This window comes from Pteropus alecto, unplaced genomic scaffold (genome assembly GCF_000325575.1).
Source record: "Pteropus alecto unplaced genomic scaffold, ASM32557v1 scaffold164, whole genome shotgun sequence".
Classification (NCBI taxonomy): domain Eukaryota; kingdom Metazoa; phylum Chordata; class Mammalia; order Chiroptera; family Pteropodidae; genus Pteropus; species Pteropus alecto.
In genome coordinates, this window is record NW_006439568.1 from 1,931,051 (window position 1) to 1,952,917 (window position 21,867).

At 33.8% G+C, this 21,867-nt stretch overlaps 1 protein-coding gene across 1 annotated transcript in view; it reads right to left on the reverse strand.

Moving 5' to 3' along the window:
* The window catches only part of ABI3BP (ABI family member 3 binding protein), a gene marked incomplete at its 5' end in the record, with an annotated part of 234,390 nt that overhangs the window by 85,371 nt on the left and 127,152 nt on the right, over nt 1-21,867 (reverse strand). Inside the window, 17 exon segments of the mRNA XM_025050066.1 lie at nt 486-569; nt 823-882; nt 1,233-1,316; nt 2,094-2,156; nt 3,456-3,572; nt 4,385-4,441; nt 5,917-5,964; nt 6,661-6,735; nt 6,851-6,913; nt 8,003-8,050; nt 8,470-8,550; nt 9,210-9,257; nt 13,845-13,958; nt 14,771-14,842; nt 15,752-15,826; nt 16,711-16,785; nt 17,337-17,411. Of these exon segments, the coding sequence (XP_024905834.1) occupies nt 486-569; nt 823-882; nt 1,233-1,316; nt 2,094-2,156; nt 3,456-3,572; nt 4,385-4,441; nt 5,917-5,964; nt 6,661-6,735; nt 6,851-6,913; nt 8,003-8,050; nt 8,470-8,550; nt 9,210-9,257; nt 13,845-13,958; nt 14,771-14,842; nt 15,752-15,826; nt 16,711-16,785; nt 17,337-17,411 (1,239 nt within the window).

The following is a 21,867-nucleotide window of genomic DNA, read 5'->3' on the forward strand; positions in this document are numbered from 1 at the left end:
GTAAAAACTAATAAATAAATAAATAAATTAGATAGTAAATAAATAAAATAAAAAAAAGATAGATAGATAAATAAAATAATAGGAAAAATATGCAACAGAGATTATATGGCCCACGAAGCCTCAAATATTTACTATCTAGCCCTTTATAGAAAATGTTTACCAACTCTGGCCTATGATTTACACAACTTTTATAATTACCAAGAAATAATTTCCAATTTGCCCAAACATATGTTTGTTCTGTAGTTGTCTCAGCACTATGTACATTCAATATTTAAAGGATAGTAGAATCAAATAAGAAGTTAATTAAATAGACATTTAGAGAGAAGATTCCAATTACAAAGTATAAGGAATTCAGCTGTCACCTAAGGCCTCTCCAGCTGTGTTCTCATGCCTACTCTGGAGTGGAAGCAGCCACTGACCCTGGATGAGCTGGACCCCACTAGGATGAGCTGCCACAATTCCTTATCCAGGATCTACAAATTTACCCAGTTTGGTCTGAGGTGCTTCAGGACTCGGTGTGTTTTTAGGTTTGAGACAGGGATGATGAATTTGTTCAGGGATGTTAGAAGCTAAAGGAAGAAAACTGTTTAATAGAGAGTTTTTTAGTTCCAGAAGCTGTGTATAGGATTGTACTTGTTATACTTGGCTCTCTTAAAAAATTAGTTATTTTAATACTCTTCAATATATTCACAAGTAATTGAATAACAATAGAAGATGACACCAAAGTCCTGTGAAGTGGGAGAAGCTGTGGTTGTGATAGTGATGAAATGGGTCTGAAATGGGCAGGAAAAGCAGATGCAGACAAGCATAATGTGTCATTACCTAGTGTTGGTCCTGGAGCCTCAGTTTTAATAATAACTGGTTCAAAGATTGTGGCAGGAACTGATCAAAGGTAATAAAAGAAACCAAAGAGATTTTTCTGAATGCATGAAATATTATGGGTATTCCGAAGGGATTAAAAAAAAGTTGACTTGATTGTGTAGGCTCACTACTTTACTGAGCAAGCTTTATCTTTAAGACATGAATGGAATCTAACAATAAGTAAATAAAATGATCGTTGATGGAGAAGATTCCCACAGAGGAAGCACAAGGTACTCAGATATCTGTTCTCCTAACTAATAGCTTATATTCTTAAGAGATATACAGGGTGTGTACCAATTATGTGCATAGAATTTAGGGTTTCTATTGGAGTAGACTGCTTGGATTCCTTAAACCAGAAACTGCATATTTACCCAGTATGGTCTGAGGCACTTCTGGATGGGGTGTGGTTTTAGATTTGGGACGTGGACGACGGGGTCTCTTTGTTGTTGTTGGAGCTGAAGGAAAAAAATTTAGTATTAATATAATTCTGATGGCTCTATAAATTGAATAGGATGATATAACATGGCTCTATTTTCTAATATCTGTCAGAGTTTGAGTAGTGAGAACTTTGTTACTTTGGTTTGGAATTTTCTCCCTTAGTATACTAGTAGGTTTTCTTTTATAATTAAGAGTTCTCCAGAGATTAAAATTCTGTTTAAGAAATGAAGATGAGAAACTCCGATTTTCTTGAAAGTGTCCCCAATCCAAAACTGGTTACGATCACTGCTAAAACTATGATGGTGTGAGAGAATTTCAAATCGCCCTATAGTATTCACTTACAATTTCAAATGAGTAGGCTTAGGCAAATTTTACACTTGGTTATTTACTAGAATATAGTATACAAAATTTGTGAAATATCAACAAAGTAAAAAAAGTTATGTAGGACTTGCTATATAGAAAGTGAGATTCTTTAAGAAACCATGGTACCATAATTGATACTGTATTGGTCTAAATAAGGGATATATGATCACAGATTTGTTAGACCTCAGCTCTAACAAACAGTACTGTTCAAACAGAGACTCAGCTCACATGATGCAATTTCAAGTTGAGATATGGAACATATTCTTGAATTAAATCTTTACACATTTGTGTTAGAAAGAAAGCCTTTTATATGTGAAGATGAATACCGCAATAAGATGACAAATTATGACATTGTCATTTATATAGCACCATAGATAAATCTGATCATGAATAGGAATAAGCACTTGCTGAAGGACATAAAGAATCATTACCCGAAGATGTCTCAGGATTAATGTTTGAAGTCTGTAGCAAGAAATGATCAAAAGTAATTAAAACTAGAAATGTTAACACATGAGAAAAGTCATTAAAATCTCTCGAAAATGAACTTTACCAGTGTAGCATTGGTTCTACAGCCAAAAAGCAAAAATTTTAAAGTTCTGAGGTGATGGTACAAACATTCTTATGAAATGGTTATATCCTTAGTATCTCCGCATGGTTAATTGTAAGTTTTGCTTGTTTTTGTATTATTTGATAATACAATAGAAAACCATACTTAGAAAAATCTTTAGGTATCTAATAACACTGTGGCTAACAATGATGAGAAAATAATGTGAAAGAAACTATATATGAGAAAAAATGTAGTTTATAACACCACATGTTGGAAAACAAAGCTCTAGGTCATGATAGATTTATATATATTTAAGGAGATTTATTTATATTTAAGCAGACACTGTAATGAATAACCAAAATAGATAATGCTCTTTTTTGTTGAGAGTCCACTTTGGAAAAAGACCAAGACCTCTGTTCAAATAAAGGCATATAAAAAAGATACAGAGGATCCTTTAGTCGCAAAACTTGTCATTGCATCTTTGTTATCAGAATAGAAAAGGCCTGAGCCTGGGAGGTTAGGAGAGTATGCTTTAGCTAATTTGCTAAAGCATACTCTCCTAAATCCAATCACTGAAGTTAGGCATTTAAGGTCTTCTTCATGGACCCATCTAATGGTAACATCGCTGAGCAAAATTTTTGAGCTCCAGCTAAATAAACACTGCCTTTCTCTTTCTCACAATCAGGTTGCACTTCTAATTCCTATCCTTCTGACATCACTCACACATATGGCACCTTCCTGTCTCCGTTTATGCCCATCCTTCCAACAAATCTACAAACTATACAAATTTTAAGGTTCACATTATACTTATCAGCCCATTGATCTTTTCCTTCTCTAAGAATTAACTATGTGCCTAATAGCAGATAAAACTCAATATGTTGCTTTGGCCCATATTCCTTTATATCTATTTATGAATAGTTTCACACAGGAGCAGCTTCCTTCCTCAACTAAGCTAATAAAATGTGTTATTAAATTGAACTAAATATGGTAGATACTTAACTAGATAAGTTTTTGCTGAGCCAGATTCAAAGAGAAAAATGTTATTCAATTGTTAGAGAAGCAGATAAAATACACAGGTACCAAAAATATACCAAGCTGCATGAGAAAGTCACAGGTATTGACTAGAGCACTTGTGACCTGGTGCTCCACCCTTAAAAGTCACAGGGGTTATTAGGTGGCAAGTTAAACTGCCACCTCAGTATCACATCTGATGGGGTTCCACAGGCACCAGGAACCACATATTTACCTAATTCAATCTGAGGTGCCTCTGGACTTGGCGTAGTTTTGTGTTTGGGACGTTTGGGACGTTTCGAAGGTTTGGGACGTGGATGACGTGTTCTTGGTTGTTCTGATGTTGTTGAAGCTGAAGAAAGGAAACTGGTTAATGTCAACTTATTACTCCAGAAACTAAAAAAAGGATTATACGTGGCTCTAGGTTTTCTAAAATTTTTGTTAGATTTTTTTGAGAAATTTATCTCTTAAGTTCAAAATTTTGTCATCTCTATGTAAAAAAAAGTTTTGAGGGGTCCAATGACAGTTCTTTAGAGAGAGACTATATAATGTTATTTTGATAATCTTAAAACATTGTTATTCTTGGTAGTGTCAGATTTCAAAGATGATCCTGACCCAACAGAAGTCAGAAGCACAGCATGTCCATGTCATCTTAGAGAGAGACCCAGGATCACCTACTTTTGGGAGACTGCACTTAGAAATTACTTCACTTAGGCATACATCCTCTTAAATATTATTAGAATAAGCACAGTTCATTTCTTCAAATCCTTGGTAGGCAATAAAAATGCTCTGCATATCTTAAAACAACTTCCTGTTGATGCCCACAGCATTATAAATAATGATATGGGGGCAGACACTCCTAATTGTGTTTGAAATTCAGCTTTACCACAGAACACTAAACACAATCACAGGCTCTGCAGAGCATTAATAAAGCTAGATAGTATTGAAGATAGATGTTCTGCACTAGCTGTAAACAGGCTTATATTCTAACCAATTAACTTGTTTTAGACATCTTCATTATATTCAAAATGAAGAATCTAGTTGAGTGACAAGAGAGGTTGATGAGGAAAGTCTTAGAGAAAAGCTCTTGACCAAGAGAATAATGGAATAGACTGGACAATGAGCAGAAAACACATTTGCTTAAAGACATAAAAAGGTTATTACCTAATGTTCGGGAAGCCTCAGTTCTCAAAGTTACAGGTTCAATGTCTGTGGCAGAAACTGACAAAAAGCAATACAGTAAGCACAAACATAGAAAATGAAAAAATGTATCTTGAAAATGAACTTCTTAACACTGTAATGTTTAAAAAGCATTTCTGAACTCTGGAAAAATAGTGTTTGCTCTGTAATACCGGCTGTACTCCGGTATCCATTATCTCATAAAAACAGCCATACTCTTTGCACTGTGCATCCCTATGAGGCCAATGAAAAACTTTTTTTCTGTTTAATTATTTGATTCCAACTATATTGGAAAGTTGGCTCCAAAAAATCTTAGTTGACTGACATATATTTTAAATTACTCTGAAAAATTATCATGAAAGCTTCTGTTAGTATTTGAAAGGCTTCTACCACCATTATTAATATTTGTTGTGAGGAATGGTGGTCGTGAGATTTTTAAAATATCTTCTTAATCAGTCTGTTTATTGGAGACCTGTGACAGTCATGCAAAAGATGAATGTGTGCTTTTCCTCTATAATATGATACTCTTTCCTACTATTTCTTCTCATTTATTCCTTTACTTCACATAGATAATTAGGAGATAATTATTGAAATGAGGAACAGAGATGATTAAGAAAAAAGTCTGAAAAGTAATAATTCAAATTTTTATCTAGATAAACAGGATTTTTATAATTTTATAGTATTCTGAAATGACTTATGTGTAGATATGAAATTAAGATTTAATAACTCTTTAGTTTTAAATAATTAATGTCTCTATGTTTTATTAAATTCAGAGGATTAAATGTAACATTAAAACATCTTATCACCAAATACCCTGAAAGAACTCATATGGAGATTGCCTTTGTTGACTGTCAAAGACATACAGCACAAAATGATTTAAGTCACATCTGGAAGGTCTGAACTAATGGAAAACATGGCGTACAGAAGAAAGGGAGAAAGCAAGGAAAATGGGATGAAAACAATACACAGAGCTGACTGCCTTCGAACAGAGAAATGAGAATCCCTATTTTGTTTCTAATTCAATGTCACAAGACGAATTTGTTAACAAAAAATTGACATTCATTTCAGTTGTGTTTGGACAGTATGGAATAAAAGAAGAGATTTTTCAAGAAAAAGACAATTATGTATTGTCTCGAGCCCCAGCTAACTTTTTCATTGCTTCTATCTCACATTCATAAATTATGTACATAAAATCAGAGATCTCAAAAATTTTCTGGTTTGAAGGATGGATAAAGAGAGCACATGTGACTCTCTACAGCATCAAATGCTGCAAGCAATCTGAACGTCTCTGAAAGTGATGAAAGAAAGAATAACATTCAGAGATTTTAAACTGAGCAGCAGATGTAAGAATGCTTAACAATGTTAAAAAAGCCCTGTTGAAAACAGTAAACAAATTTTGGAAATGAATGAAAAGAGATGATGAATAATTGTTTACACAAGAGAATACAGATAATGATAGAGATGAGAAGAGGAAGCTGAGAGAAACACTGATCAGGAAGGAAGACATCCATCATTACCTATGGTTATGGAGGGAGCTTCAGTTTCAAATGTAACAGGCTCGAAGACTGCATCACAAAAAATAAACAGGTTAAATATTAAAAGAAAGTATAAACTTGTAGGTGCTCACCGATGCTTAATTCAAGGGAAATAGACCTGGTTTATTCTGAATTAATATAAATTGCCTTCATGGTAGGCTTATTTGATCAAAGGCTCTCTCTTACTAAACTTGAATTTTATACTAATTGAAACCTGAGGAGAAAATTTCAATTGCAAAACAGTTGAATTTTCAGAACTGTTGTATAAATATCTTATTTGGTAGGAAATCACTTAGTAAATAGCTACTGTCTAAAATGCCAATAAGGTATTTTAGAAGATGCCAATCTCTGATTATGTTCCTATAAAGAATACAGTGTTAGCCTCCTGAGTGCTGCCTAGTGGTGGCTGCTAAAATCACGTTCAAAAAAGATTCCAGATAGAGAAAAACCAGTCTTCTACTCATTACAAACCCGAATTCAGAAAACAAAGCCTAAAAATTTTTTAGGAAAATGAAATATGTCAGACTAATAGATATAAAATTTACTAATTTCCCACACTGTGATTTGTCCTTTTAACAATTAAAACATCAGTGTGACTATTTTGAGAAGACAATGGACAAAATCACGGTACAGGTATCTATGCTTTATGTAACAAATTGTCAACATTTTCAGCAACATTCCCAAAGACAATGCTTCTTAAAGTAAGGCACTGGAAATTATGTTTACTGGATTTAGTTGGTGGCATATCTGGTTTTGCTGTGGTTTGGGGTTTATGAAGTAATTGCTTTGGTGGTTTTGAATCTGAAGGAAAAAAAGGTGCTATAATTAGTGTCATAGGGTAGCTCTGAATGTCAAGATTAATGTTACTTATATACCATTTCCTTGTTATAGATCAAGGCACTGTAAGTAGTGATACCAGGCTGGATTTGAAGTATATTTGGTCTATGTGTGGTTTTAGGTCTTTTGGATGGTTTTAATGCTAAAGAAAAAGGTATGGTATTAAAAATTAGCATAATAGTCATAGCTGTAACTGTCAGGATTAAGGACATGTATGCTTGAACAAAGATATATAAATTCAGTGAATATACAACACAATTAACTCCAGAATATGGGAAGAGTGGGAAACATGGCCATTTCTACTTATTTTTCCAAAAAGAAAAATTTTCAGGAAATACTCAAGATGAGCATTTTGAGCAAAAGTAATGAGAACTATAATAAAACTTTTTTCTACATACTTCAAAAGTAACAAGTATAATAGGTCTATTTCTTAATTGATAGTTTTTTTTTAAGTATAAAAATAGTAATGTAGAGTATAAAAATAGTAAATTGAAACTTGCTTAGTAGGAGACCTGGAAAATAATCTATAACACTTGAAATTATACTCAATGTAACACGGCTACTAATTTCTAGAGTTTTCTAAAGTAAAGGAGTGACAGATTTATTGTGGATGCTGAGAACTTATAATGAAATAATCATAATCAAACAGCATTAGTACAAAAACCAATAAAACTAGCTTGAGACTTTTAATGTTCTCAAGTTACAAAGGCCATAGTACTTTTATATTGAACCCTAGACCAAGAACAGTATTTGTGCTTCTAGTTATCAAAACATATTCAAAAACATTCTTCAAAGAAACAAGAAAGCTGAAGAAGCCATTATTTTATGCAGCTTTTTAAAAGAGAGAAAGTCTTACAAGTTGAATGAATAAAGCAATGAAATGATAATCATGGCACTGGAATAAAATTTTGCCATTTGTCAAGTCTAGGATGAGCACAGAAGTCCCTATCTGAGAAAGAGTAGATGGTTTTCTCAACACAAAGATACATGTGATGGAAAAGACAGAGGGTTTGTGGAGAATCAGGAAGTTGTGTCCAAGGCCACAGACCTCCCTTAAATAAGCACACAGGATTCTTCCAGAAATTTCCTATCTGTAGGCTCTTCAGACCCAGATAGGAAACGTGAGTGGAAGCATAGAACGAAATTGTGGTACAGCTACATTCATGCCTGGGAGGAGAGTAGGAAAAGCAAAAGTGACAACGTGAAAGCAGCTGGAGGAGAGTAGAATTACCGACTGTGGGCACCAAGAGCTCGGGCTGTACCGTTGCAGGTTCCAGAGCTATAGAAGCAAAATACCAAAACACTCATTATATCAAGAGGCATCATCTTGAGGGAGGAAACATTACTCCTCAATCCTTACTTAAGCTGTGTCCTTTTCTTTTAGGGTGTGATCTTCCCTTTTATTTTCCCCATTCACCCCTCTTCTCCCTATTGCTTTTCCGCAACCCATCTGCCATGAATATGCACCCTATGTAAGATTTTTTAGGGTGCCCTACTTTAATAGTCCACTTAGTGGGAAGCTTACTGCTGTGTGTACCTGCAAATAAAAATATATATTCATATAACATAAATATGGAAAGTACAGATACTCAAATATAAAAATCAATTATATTGGCTCCAGGTAGTAGGTAGCTACTATATCAGAAGCTTTCATATTCTCCTTTCTGTGCTAATTAGAACCTTGAACATCACATTTACCAGGTTTGGACTTGGGCACATCTGGACTAGGTGTGGTTTTAGGGCGGGGGCGGCGACCTGGTCGTTTGGTCTTTGGTGGAGCTGAAGAAAGAAAATTAGCTAGTTAATACAAGAGTAGTAGCTCGAAAAACTGACAGTCGAAACTACATATATCTTAGAAGCACACTTAGCCTTCTGACTTACTGTGGATATGCACTCTTCTTTTTTGCAACTTTCTATCATTATTTACCCAATTAAATAAGGTCTTCAATAATTTTTTATGTCGAAGATTTATAAACACTCACAGTTCAAGAGAACTATTCTTCTTCCATTTTGAGATGGAAAACCCAGAACTTTGCATAGTTTAGAGAAGAGAGTCTCATAAAAATTTTAAAGGTGCATGTTCAAAAGGAACATGAGAAAAGTTACTTTTAAAAAGCCACTACAGATACAAATTAAAATTTATTTGGCCTAAGGTTTGAAAGCAAAAGTTTTTCACTTAGCATTAAACAAAATTTGCAAATCAATGAGATGTGTTAAAAGGCTTTGAATTTGAATACAGAAATTATAGAAGGCAACTTTTTAAAAATGAGACATAGTTTATAAAACTATAGGATTTAAAATTTCTCTCTGGTAGAACAAAGGACACACACACACAAATGGACATTAATGAATTAATCCATTAATGTGAATCTGTTAATAAAGATACCAGCAGTCAGGAAGAAGGGAAGCCAAGGTCACTCACTCGATAACTGTATTACCTAATGTTGTCATTGAAGGTTTGGTTCCCAGTGTTCCAGGTTCTAGGACTGCATAAAAAATCATTGAGAAGGAATCAAAATCAAAGGGAAAATGATGAAATTTATTTAAATAAGAAAAACACTTGATTTTTAATTATTAAGTTGAGAAAATATAAATGGTGAAACTTTTACCTACATAAGAAATTCTATTTTTATTTAAATAGATTCCTGAGTTTTTAGACAAAATGAACAAAAATGTAGCCAGTCAGTTCAATTTGGAAAGAGAAGTGGAAGGAAAATGGTAATGAGTCTTATTTGGAAGATGTGAATGCAATAAAGTAACCAACAGTTGATGTTAAAAAGGAAAATATGGGTAATTGGCTAAGATGACACCAGCAGATGACACACATTTTTTGCTTTCTTGCAGGAAAAATGCTATAAAGATTGAGGTTAGTTTTTCTATATCTTTTAATGAATTTTCTAGTGACATATCAGGATATTTAGATCTGGAAAGACCATAATATTTTTGAGAAAACCTACAAATGTTGGAGTTTGAAAGTAAGAAAAACACCTCCAAAAGTGAAAGTACAAATATGTCCTAGGGAAGCCATGATCCTCCACTGGAAATTACCAGGTTAAAGAAGTTCAGGACACATTCCTGAAATATAAGGAGGGACAATAAATAATGTGTCTAATCAAAATCAGTATGGCTTTCATTGCTGTCTCGGGACCTCTACTTAGTCAAGTTTAGGCAGAATGTTTATCTTCTGGCAAAAATGGCTGAAAGAAAGATCTGATGGATAATTAATAAATTTTTAAAAAGCCAAAGGTAAGGACAAAGTTAAAGGTAGAAAATGTGAAAGAAAGATAATTCTTTTTCACTCACTAAAGGAACTCCATTACCTATTGACCATGGTGGTGGTAGAGTCTGAGATTCTGGGGTTGCAATAAAAATCAGTATTATCAAAGACAATGCTGAAGGGCACCGTCTAAGATGGAAATCAAATTGTCCTCTAGTATAAAAAGTGCTCTTTGATGAGCAATCGGGTTAATGACAGAAAAACTCAACACTCCATATCCTCTTCACAAGCCACAATAAAAGAATTGAGATTTCTAATTTTTGTTGTAGATTTTTAGGTATTTTCCACACTACCCAATATTCTGAAAATTGCTCCTACTGCTTGAAGGGATACTACTTTGAAGGGAGATCGGGGTGGCCTCTCTGAAGTTGCTTGAAGTATCCTGTTCATCTGTCATTTTGTTTTCATGTGGAACAGCCAGGTTCACCCAAGGAAGTGGGAATAGGCAGCAGAGCCATCACACCTGTAACTACGTCTAAACTCTGTTAGTTTTAGATAATTTTCAGCTTGACTGGGTATGATATTCTTTTATGAAAAATAGGAATTGAACTCAGGGTCTAAAAAGGGCCACAAGTGTTCATATGTTGTTCTCCATATTTATTGCATCTATTGCTGGTGAACAAATTGGTTTACATATGACATTTAGTCCATTTTGGTTAGTAAATCAGCAGAAGTCAAAAAGCAGTCTCAGATTTCATGAAATGCTGAAAAAATAGAATAATAATATTATTTAAATATTCTGATGGATAACAAGCCCTCCAGTGTCATTTAAATTGGCAGCGGGGGCGGAGGAGGGGACAGATGGAATGAGCCTGGATGTCTCAGATTCTATAGGAGAAAGGGAAATAAATAATATTAATACATTAAATATAACAAATATCGAAAAAATCTACATCCGAAAATAGCAAACAAAAAAATCTTTTGAAATTTTGAGGTGTGATTTATGTTTTAATTTCTACAAAGTTGCCATTTACAAGTGTGAAAAAATATGTAAAACTTGCTACTCATGGCATCTTTTAGCTTTTTAAATTTTATAAAAAAATATGTGCATTTTCAAGTTCCTGACAGACTGAGACAACATAAGTATGGACCCCAATCAATGAAGCTTCCAATTCATCTGCATATAAAAATATTAAAGTCAGTGTTTATTAAAAGCAAACACCTCTCCAACAAGACTTCCTCTGTTTGACAAGGAGTTATCCTTAATCTTAAAGAAAAAGGTACAAAAATGTTCCTTTAAAATGCTGAGTGGTGTGTAAATACTCCACTCACCTCGGCACAAAACAGCGAAAAACTTGCTACTCATGGCATCTTTTAGCTTTTAGAAAGATTAAAGAATGTTGCCTTTAAATTTTATAAAAAAAAATGTGCATTTTCAAGTTCCTGAAAGACTGAGAAAACATAAGTATGGACCCCAATCAATTAAGCTTCCAATTCATCTGCATATAAAAATATTAAAGTCAGTGTTTATTAAAAGCAAACACCTCTCCAACAAGACTTCCTCTGTTTGACAAGGAGTTATCCTTAATCTTAAAGAAAAAGGTACAAAAATGTTCCTTTAAAATGCTGAGTGGTGTGTAAATACTCCACTCACCTCGGCACAAAACAGCGAAAAATACAACCCCCTCATGGATTTGTAGCAAGTGAAGAGAACAATTTATAGTTCCTTCCACTATGTCAGAGAACTATGTAAAACAAGCACCTGTAATTAATTGGCGGTCTCTCCCTTTTTCAGTCTGTAAAAGCTTAAAGAGCCAAATGTCGTTACAATCTTAAAGATTATCTATGAAGGAAACAATTCTTATTGGATGAGGCAGACAAGTAGAGACGTGGTAGATGGCTGGGATTTTCAAGAAAGCACGAGATTCTGCTTACAAAACAAGCCAAAACCAATGTAGGTTTTTACTTATTAGTTTAACCACAAAGGAAAACCAAAGGAAATCAGCCTGCATGAAAATTGAAATGGAAAAAAAAGGAGAGTACGAGGAGAAGGCTGAGAAAGGCAATGAATCACTCAAATCAAAAAGCTTTTGGTGGTTTATTTGCTCTCTTGAACCTTGGCTAGAAAGAGAAGTCTTCAGCAGAGCTGTAATGGTGGACTACCCTAAAGTAAAAATAAATAAAATGTAAAAAGCTAAAACCCAAGCAATGGTTTGCAGACATCTTGTCATTACTTTGTGTTGTCTCAGACCATTCAATGTCAACCTGAGCTGCCATAAATTTAGATGCAGATTCTGAAGTGCTTGTACTTACTTGCTCTTAGGGGAAAAATGTGGATATTCTTAGGTGATTAGATGGCAGAAATCAAAGGAATATAAACTCATTAAGCTTCCAAATAATTTTCCACACTTTAAAAGGAAATGTCAAATTAAGAAGTCTTCTTTGCTCAAACACCTTAGAATAATAATATACCCTTCACTCTTATTTGTATTAATGAATTTCCTCTTAGAAACCTTTTTAGAAACTGCTGAAATTAATAATGTAACTTATCTTGTATAAATTATAATGAACATTTGGAGACATTTTTTGATGTTTTAAATTTTATCTTGTAATAACAGAAATAATTAGATTGGAGAAATATTAAATTCAGTAACTCAAACATATAGTAATATTTCTCAATCTGGTTGGTAATAACCCTGTATTCAAAATACATCATAAATATAATAGTTACGACTTTATTCCAAAGTCCTCTACGCATGATTTTTAAATAAATGCCCATATGGATGTCAGCGTTGATTTAAACTTGTAGGGCTCTTGAATTTTATCAGCTATGCTTCTTTCTCCAGATAACCTCTCTGAATAAGACTACTTCATTCCATTTCTCTGTCTTGGAGACCTCACTAATGGTCAATGTCAACTACACTCCTTTTGCCTAATCCTTAATTTCCTTCAGTGTGATACCTACACCTGGAAATATCACTTTCTCTTTAAAGGGAGTTATGAGATTTTTTTTCTGAGCAGTTTTTCTTCATTACCCATTTAATTGCAAAAAATAAATCATGCCCACTTAAGCAGTACCTCTCTTGCTTTAATAATCCTACTTTGTAAACATGCATTAATGAAAAATCCATTGCACATCATAGTGAGAAATATATTTTTCTCAGAACTAAGGGTTTAAAATTTAGATGGAAATGACGAATAGTGACAGAGTTTCCATATACAATCTTGTAAGTCAACATTTAAACTATTGCTGTATAGATTCTGGATAGAAAACACAAAGATTTGGTTATTCAATATGTCTCGTAATCCTTATAAAGGGAATTTTCTGTTTTTAATTACACAGAGTAACCCCTCTCTGCAAAAGAGCAAAACACCATTAATATATCCTGAGATGTAAACAAAAGCCATTTGTCAGAAATCAGCCCTTATTTAGAAAGAAATCATGGAGCACCAGGGAGATACAATCCTTTCTAGTCTTACAGCCTGAGGACTGAGAAGCTCCAAACAAGGCAGAGCTCTTAAGGGACGGAAACATTTCTCCCTTTTCCAGATGAAGGGTGATTGCTCAGTGTGATCAGAATTCCAGTCAACTTTGGTACTGGAAACTATTTCCTAGTCCTAGACAAGGGAGTCCTCAATCGTTCACATTGTTCGTTTTCTGTGTTTTTTCTGTGATGGTCATGAACATAATGATCCTCTACACACACAGCTCAGAGCAATGCTGCAAAAATATCAGAAAGGCTGGTTATGAAACCATTTCAAAACATTTTGCACTTTTCATGGAAAAATGCATTAAATATTAAAATATAAATCAGAAATTCTTGCTCTGAAGAGTGGTATAAAACAATTTTTCAACCCTAGTCTTGGAATATTAAAAAAAGTTCAGGGTAGTTACCAGGTTTGATGTGTGTCACTTCTGGGCTGAGAGAGACTTTTGGTTTCAAAGAAATAAATTGTGTTTTACTGGGAGCTGAAAAAAGAAACAAAATAATCAAGAAATTAATATGTAGGCATTTCAGTGTCTAAAACCACAAAAGGGAAACCTATACTTTAAGTGAAATGAACACATCATCTTGGAAGATTTTGGAAAGAGTTCATTAAAAGAATATTTCACAGAGAAACATTTAATGGAAATACAGTGATAAATTTTCATCTGGTTTATGAAAACATTGCTAGAGTATATTTGACTTAACAGGAATAGCATTACCACTATATAACTATAAAAACTATACAGTGATTTTAATCTATGCTTTAAAAACACCAGTGTAATCATTTACACCCTTATTTCATATTTCTCAGCTACATCTAAGTTTTTAAGCACCAGAAAAAAACCTGTTTTAAAAATAATATTCATTGGTAGGTATAATGCTATGATCTGCAGCATAAAGAAATTCTGCTAACACCGTAATAGAAAGTTATTTTTTGATATAACGTCTGAAGTTGAACTTGAGGGAGAGCTATGCAAAAAAACAAATGGAGAGATATGTATAAGACCCAACTTTGAATATAATGATTGGATAGAAAATGAGAAAGAAGCAGTGGTTTAGCATCTTTCCAAGGCTGTTGTCCACAGGATGTTGTCCAATGCTGAGTTCGGATCCATTAACTAAAGGGTCAGATATTCAAAACCATGAAAGCCACAGAGTTGATGTACTGAATAAGACATTCAGTATTGATGAATGAGCCAATTAGAATAGTGACTTAGACATTACATGAAAGCTGAGGTACTGGATTTTCCATGATTAAATGAAGTAAATACATCTACTAAAGACATATCATTACCCAGTGTTGTCCATGTAGGTTCAGGACTTTTAAAAATTTTAGATGTAGTAGTTCCAGGACTTTTGGTTCTTCCTGGTGATGGAAAGGAAAAAGAAATATTACTATATCCTAGAGACAATGAAGAGATATCCTCCAAAGAAGAACTGAATGACCTTTATAAAAGCCTGCCATATTTAGTAGTCAGTGTTTACAAAGTAGGCAATTAGTTAACAGTTTGGGGAAAGAATTTTCAAACTCAGTCATAATATTATAGATGAGAAAAAACTTTTAAAAAATACTGCAACAGAATAAGCAAAACCCAGCTTGTTGAGTATGATTCTGAGAATATTATTTGACAATGATGCTCATCACTTCCAGATTGATAGGCTACCTCTATCACCCAACCCTGTGCCTTAAAATACATTGTTCTCCTCTCCTTTTTCCTCTGTCCAAATACTGCATCTATTTTGAAGTTTGCATCCTCAATGCTTACTTTTCTTTATGACCTTCTACATAAGTATTATAGACTCACAAGTGGATTATATAATCTTATGCTCTCTCATTGTTTATGATGTACTATCTTTTTAAGATTATTAGCAATTGAAAAGCTAATAATGAGTCATGTTCTCTCCATCTCAGCCATTGCCCTTGGGCAAAACTGAAAACATAGTAAGCACCAAAAAACAAGAATAAACATTTAAATGTAGATGGCATACCAAAAATATAAATTATATTTCTCATTCTATCATGCTGTGATAGCAGGACTTGTTTCTAGATTTATATCAAAATTCATGTGTAAGAACATCGCTTACATCACTTTCAATAAAATCTTATTAGAAATGATTGTTATTTTGTATTATTAATTATTCATTTTTAGTTAATTTCAAATTTTATAAAGAAACTTCAACCTATGGAATCATATCACTTCTTTTTATAGTAAGAAGATGGATATTATCTATTTGGAATTAAGCATCCTGAAAGTTTAAAGAGACATTTATTTACCAGGTTTGATTCTTTGTGTTTTGGGCTTGAGGCGTCGTTTAGGTGTGGAAGGGATAGATGTAGTTTGTAGAGGAGCTGAAATAAGATTTAAAATAGTTTTCATAAATATTTCTCAGGGATCAATCAGGTTGTAAATGTAAACTTATAAACCTCTTGAGTGCAAGAACTGCTTTCTATTTATTTGTATCCCTAGAATGCCTAGCACTGTGCTTTATTTACACTAGATGCTCAATAAATAAATGTTGATCAGGCCAAAAAAATTAGATGTCTATATGAGAATTGAAAATACATTGTTCGATTAAATGCACTGCAAAGTAAGCACCACTGAGGAATTTAAGAACACATGAAACAATTAAGAACTCAAAAGATGATTTCCCAAATAGCAGGAGAGAAGTACAAGTAAAATATTTGGGATTTAGAGAATGAAAAGTTCAGAACTTCTTTAATCCTGGAGCGTATTACTAACCTCACCATGAGTTAATAAACTTCATTACTCCAATAATTTTCTATTATAAATTTAATTTATGTTACCTTTCTTTTACCCATTTTTCTTCATTACATTTAGGACTGTAAAGTCCAGTTGGTGCTCTTTATATTTAGACTACTTTAGAAAAATACTCTCACGATATGGTATCTAAATGTGCTAAATAGAAGGGAATGTATTTTAAAATAATTATCATCTATAATTCTGCTATTTTCTGGCTGGTAAATTCGAAAGGAGTATAGCAAAAAAATAATCATTCAAAATATATATGGACATCAAAATTATGAGAATTCTTTGAAAATAATCACAAGGCTAAGTATAATAGTTAACCCAGTTCTTTGAAAAATTTCATGGTAGAGAACAAAGGGAAATGTTTACTACTGAAAATATTCTGAAAAGGCCAACATAACTGATTCTTTTTATACATTTTATCTATTCTTTTAAAGCACACAGCTATGCAAATATCATTAGTTACCAGGTGTTGTAGGTTGCATTTCAGGACTGGTAATGATGTCCAGTTTTTGAGGAACAAATGGTGCTTCACTTGGAGCTGAGAACACAAACACCCCATCCCACCAAGTAATTCCAGTTAAAATGAGGTATTTTAAGAGTTTTAACATGCTTTTAGATGGTGTTACAAAGCACACGCTACAAATACGTGATTAAGGATGACGAATGTATGTAATCTGGAAAGCTGATGGGTAAAATAATGATGTAAAATAAGGAAAAGGTGAGAATGATAATTGTTTAGTAGTTGACTCTAGCAAACTCAAGGCATGAAAGAGGTGATACAGGCCACAAACACATGAGATGGGATGATATGAATGATGAAAATGTTCATGCAGTTTCTAAAGCCTTTCATTTCTTTAAGGATGGAAAAATATATAATCTATTACAGTTTAAAGAAAAAAAGAACCCCAGATGAAACATAAGATGTCTGCATTATATGAAAAAAAAAAAAAAGCGTGTGTGTGTTTGTATTCAGCAAGAGGAAAGAAATAAATGATTAGATGTGATGGAATGAAACGGTCATTTGGAAGACAGGCATTCACATGAATTTTCTGTTAAAACAAAGAATGATTTTTCTGTTAAAAACATTACCCAGTGTTGCCCTTGGCCGTTCAAGAGTTCTAGAAGTTTTAGGTGGGACAGACTCCAGAAATGGATCACTTGTTGCTGTTGGAATAAATGTCAACATTTATAAAAGCAGTAGAAGTCCCCAGGAATAAAATACAAACTCATGAGTAATAAATTATGCCTCATGTGGGGGAAAAATATCAAGAACACTTGAAAGATTGCTGAACATTTTTAAATGAGTGATTCATTAGAAGCTGAAGATGAGTTCACTTAAGGAAAAACATATATACTTTAAACATTAGAAATCATGATAAAACAGTGCCTCATTAATTCAACTGATTTTCAGTTGGTTTTTCTAGCTTCTTCTGTTTCCTAACTACTAATGGAATCCACCCTTAGCAGTCTATTTTATTTTTTTTCTTATTTTCTGCTTTTTAAAATTATTTGCTTTTATTTATCATGACACAAATAATACTGAGATAAAGCTACACATACAAAAAATATCAAACATATAAGTATGTCTGGAAGAGACCTGTCTTACTTTGAGTCTTCTACAGTATCAAGTTTAGTAGGTGCTTAATAAACAATTTCTAAAAGAACTATCAGATGGAGTTAAACTCACTATAGCTGGATTAGTAAGTGAATGCCAAAACTTAGACCTAACTGAACGTCTATAGACCAAATGAATGACATGATTGCTCTAGAGCAGGGTTTTTCACTTTAACACTATTGACATTTAGGGCTGGATAATTCTTTGCTGTGGGAGCCTATCCTGTGCCTTGTAGGGGTTGAGAGGCACCCTAGCCTCTACTCACTAGATGTCAGTAGCACCTCCCCCAGTCGTGACAACTGAAAATGTCTCAAAACATTGCCCGAATGCCCCAAGGTGGAGCGGGGGAGAAGATTGCGAAATCACGCCCACTTGAGAACCACTGCTCTAGAGAAAACTTTCAAGGATTCTAAAACCTTTCTAGAATAATTCTGAACAATAGAGCGATAGCTCGTTACATTACTTTGCCTCAGTGACAACCAAATCGATCTTTATCTCCCACATGTGGCTGAGCTTATTTACTAGTAGATGTAAGGAAATAATCACTCAATGAGAGGAGTGGTAGAATTCCTCTCCCTGACAGATTGGTATTTCTTTCCTGCAGAGCTCCAGAGAGCACTTTTTCTTTTTCAATCAGCAAAAATTAAGGGGAAAACGAGGCGCAGTATTGTCGGAACACCTGGAATCCAAAGAAAGACTTGAGAGGCTGGGTATACCTGTGTGTGGCTCTGATATTTCAGGCTCGTCTGATGTTGTAGGACTTGAGAAAACATCATAAGTTGCTTTAAAAGAAAAAGTAAAACAACAGAGAAGATGTTAATTTTGATTAAGAGATTTCATAACGTATTTTAATGCTGGCTGAAGGAGGACAGTTTTATGTGGTTGCTTGTAAGTTTTGGCTGTAGGCTCCTGGTCTTGACGTGATAGTGCAAGCAGTCATTGAGACTTGTCTCTAGTCCCTTTTTCCCTGAACTACAGGTCTTTATACAAGCAAGCCCTGACACTGGCTTCTAGGCTGATGTGAGCATAGTGCTATATATTTACAATGAAGTAGTGCCAACTCTATATCAAAGAGCTTCAAAGAATATAAACATGAATGAAGTCAGATGGCAGTTTGGGGAGAGATTTCCAAAAAAGTAAACGGCAGCCACACTGAGGCTCTTTGCTCCATTTACTACGTAGTTTTTCTACTTAGTAAAAGTTATCATCATGCTATCTTACATTTGGACAGCATTTTACAGTTTGCACAGCACTTTCTCATATATAAGCTTATTAAACTCTCTTAATATCCTTGAGAAAGAGGTGAGGTAGACTTTATTCTCACTTTATTGATAATGGAGTGTTTTCTCTACTTTCTAGATAATGCAGTTGAGATTCACAATGGTAATTTGCCAGTGGTCACATACTGGGATTGTCAAGTTCGGCATATTTTTCCTTCAATTCACAGGGCCAAGAATGACAGAGTTAAGACCAGTATTCTTCCTCTTGCACTATTCCCTTCTGCTACTTTATTAAAAGGCAGTTTTCTTTTTATGTTCCTCTATCAAGCCATGGGCCCTCTATAATCTAAGCAGATTTAAAGATTAAATATTCTACATGAAATTAAAAAAAGCAGAGTGACCTTAAAAAAGGGGAGAGGTTGGTTTTAAAACAGGGATAACTTTCATAAAAATTGTATCTGCAAGTAAAAAGAGCATTAAAATAAAAATGTTCTCTTTCTGCACAAAGAGCTGTCACTATGGTAATAAGAGGCAGAGAGAAAGCATGAATTGTTGTGAAGTAGATGTTACTTTCCTTGTCCATTCAAAATGGCTGTATAGCAATAAACTAAAAAGGCAGGAACTCATGAGAAAATTTACTCATTGGGATTACTTGTAATTCAGTGACAATGTAATGATTTGAACCAGTGCTAGCTGAAGCTGTAAGAAAGATCATCTCAGACCTTGTGACACACTCTAATAAGCAGACAGGACAGTTTATATTAAATTACATACTGAAGAGGCAGAAAAATACATTTTAACGTGTGAAGGTGAATCTGCTTTGCAAAATCTTCAAAACTAAAAGAATATGATGAGTTAAAATATGCAAAAATTCTGAGAGTAAACCATTACATTGTAATATAAAGTTTTCTTTAGCCTAGCTACAATTTTGAAGAGTTAGAGAATGATTAATCTTTTAAAGGACAAAAATGCTGGCAGTTGCTGAACTTAGTCTTGCTTTAAGCCAATTTTAAGTCATGGATCTAGCAAAGATGGCTCTATCTATTACTAAATAAATTAGGAAAACTTGACCAATTTTTATTTATCCTCTCATACTTGGAAAGAAATTATGAATAGCTTGAATTATTTATATTGCTGTATTTGAAAAATGTCACAACTGTCTTTATGTTATCCTAAGTTCCATGTTTCTCTTTCATCTAGTGACACTGGACCACTTTTCCTCTATTTTGTACTTTTTGTCCTAAGGGATGATATTTATTCACCCTCTTTCCACTTCTTTTCCGTATTTACAATTCCCCTCCTTCTGGAGTTTCCAAGCCAGGCTGCCATCTTCTCGTAGGCTATTCTCAGAAGGCACACTACTATGGAAAGAAGCCCTCCTTTCCACATTCTCTGGCAACTGTGGCTCATGTCTAGAAGTTCTAGTTGCCAGGGACCTCTTACTTCCAAACATTTCCCCAAATATGCTTAAGATTAAAATAACATTCTCTGGCAGATATGATCCTTGATATTTCTATTTCTGGAATTTCTGAGAGCTGAGTAGTAAAGAACAAGAGTGCTAAAAACACACAATCTTCACTTGCTGGAAGTTTTCTGTTGTTTGGGCAGCTTTGAGAAGCATACCACCTCATTTTATTCATGGGTTAAACAAGATTTTTTTTTTGACGCTGAAGAAATTGATGTCAGAGAGGAGGACAGTGTAGAAATGGAGTTCTTTAGAAATCAACAGCTCGTAATTTCTTTCCAAAATTCTTGTATGTATACTCCTTTACCAGAGTGAAGTGCATGGAATGGTTAGGCATCCCTGATTTTAAAAAGGCTATGAAATTGATAAAAGCTAAGAGTTAAGAGTGAACCCTTCTATTTTTCAGACCCTCCGCATGGTATATCATGTGTTATTGTTCAGAAACAAAGATCTGTTACCAGTTTTTACTTGATGGATAAATCCTCCAGCTACTTGACATTAAGCACTACCTCTCATCTTGTATTCACAGAACGTAAATGGGATCAAAAGTTGGAGGAGAAACCTAATGTGAGTAAAATTAGTTCAAGTCAAAGCAATACTAGTTTCTTTTAAAAAAAGTAATGACTTATAATCATAATAACTAAATTTTACTTTTATATTTTTCATAGAAAAAATATCGTAATATGAAATAAACCTCACTACCACAGGCTCATTTGCTCAGTTCCTAAAACTACATAGTTATGTTTTGTTGGTTAAACATTTTACTTTTACTTTTTAAAAACTGATTAGATGCAAATTCCATAATAAAAAATGCTCTGATATTACGCTGGAAACATAGGACTGCACATAGACATTTTCGATTATTAAGAATTTATCAATTTATTTTCTTCAAATTATTAATAAATTATTAATATTAATAACTATGTGAAAGACTTTCACTTTTAAACATAAGTTCTTAAATGAAAGACTTTATTAAGAAAGAAATTATGTCTGTCTTGCTCATTATGCACTCCAAGTTTTATTTACCCCAAAGCCTGGTACGTAGTAGAGACTAAATAGAATTAATCTGCAAGATGTTCATTACAATGAGCAAATAACAATGGTTTGACAGTTGATAGTTTATGCTTTTAGTAAAGATAAATGAAAACAGATGAACAGGTTCTTTAATTATTTTATGATACACATACACGTGCATGCAAATCTCTTCCTCTACCACCCAATTATCTACCGTGTGCTTTTGCGCCCATAGAAATAGAGTCCCAAAAACATATGAAGAAGCAATGGGAAAGTACAACAGGACTGTCAAAAGTAGCTAGATGA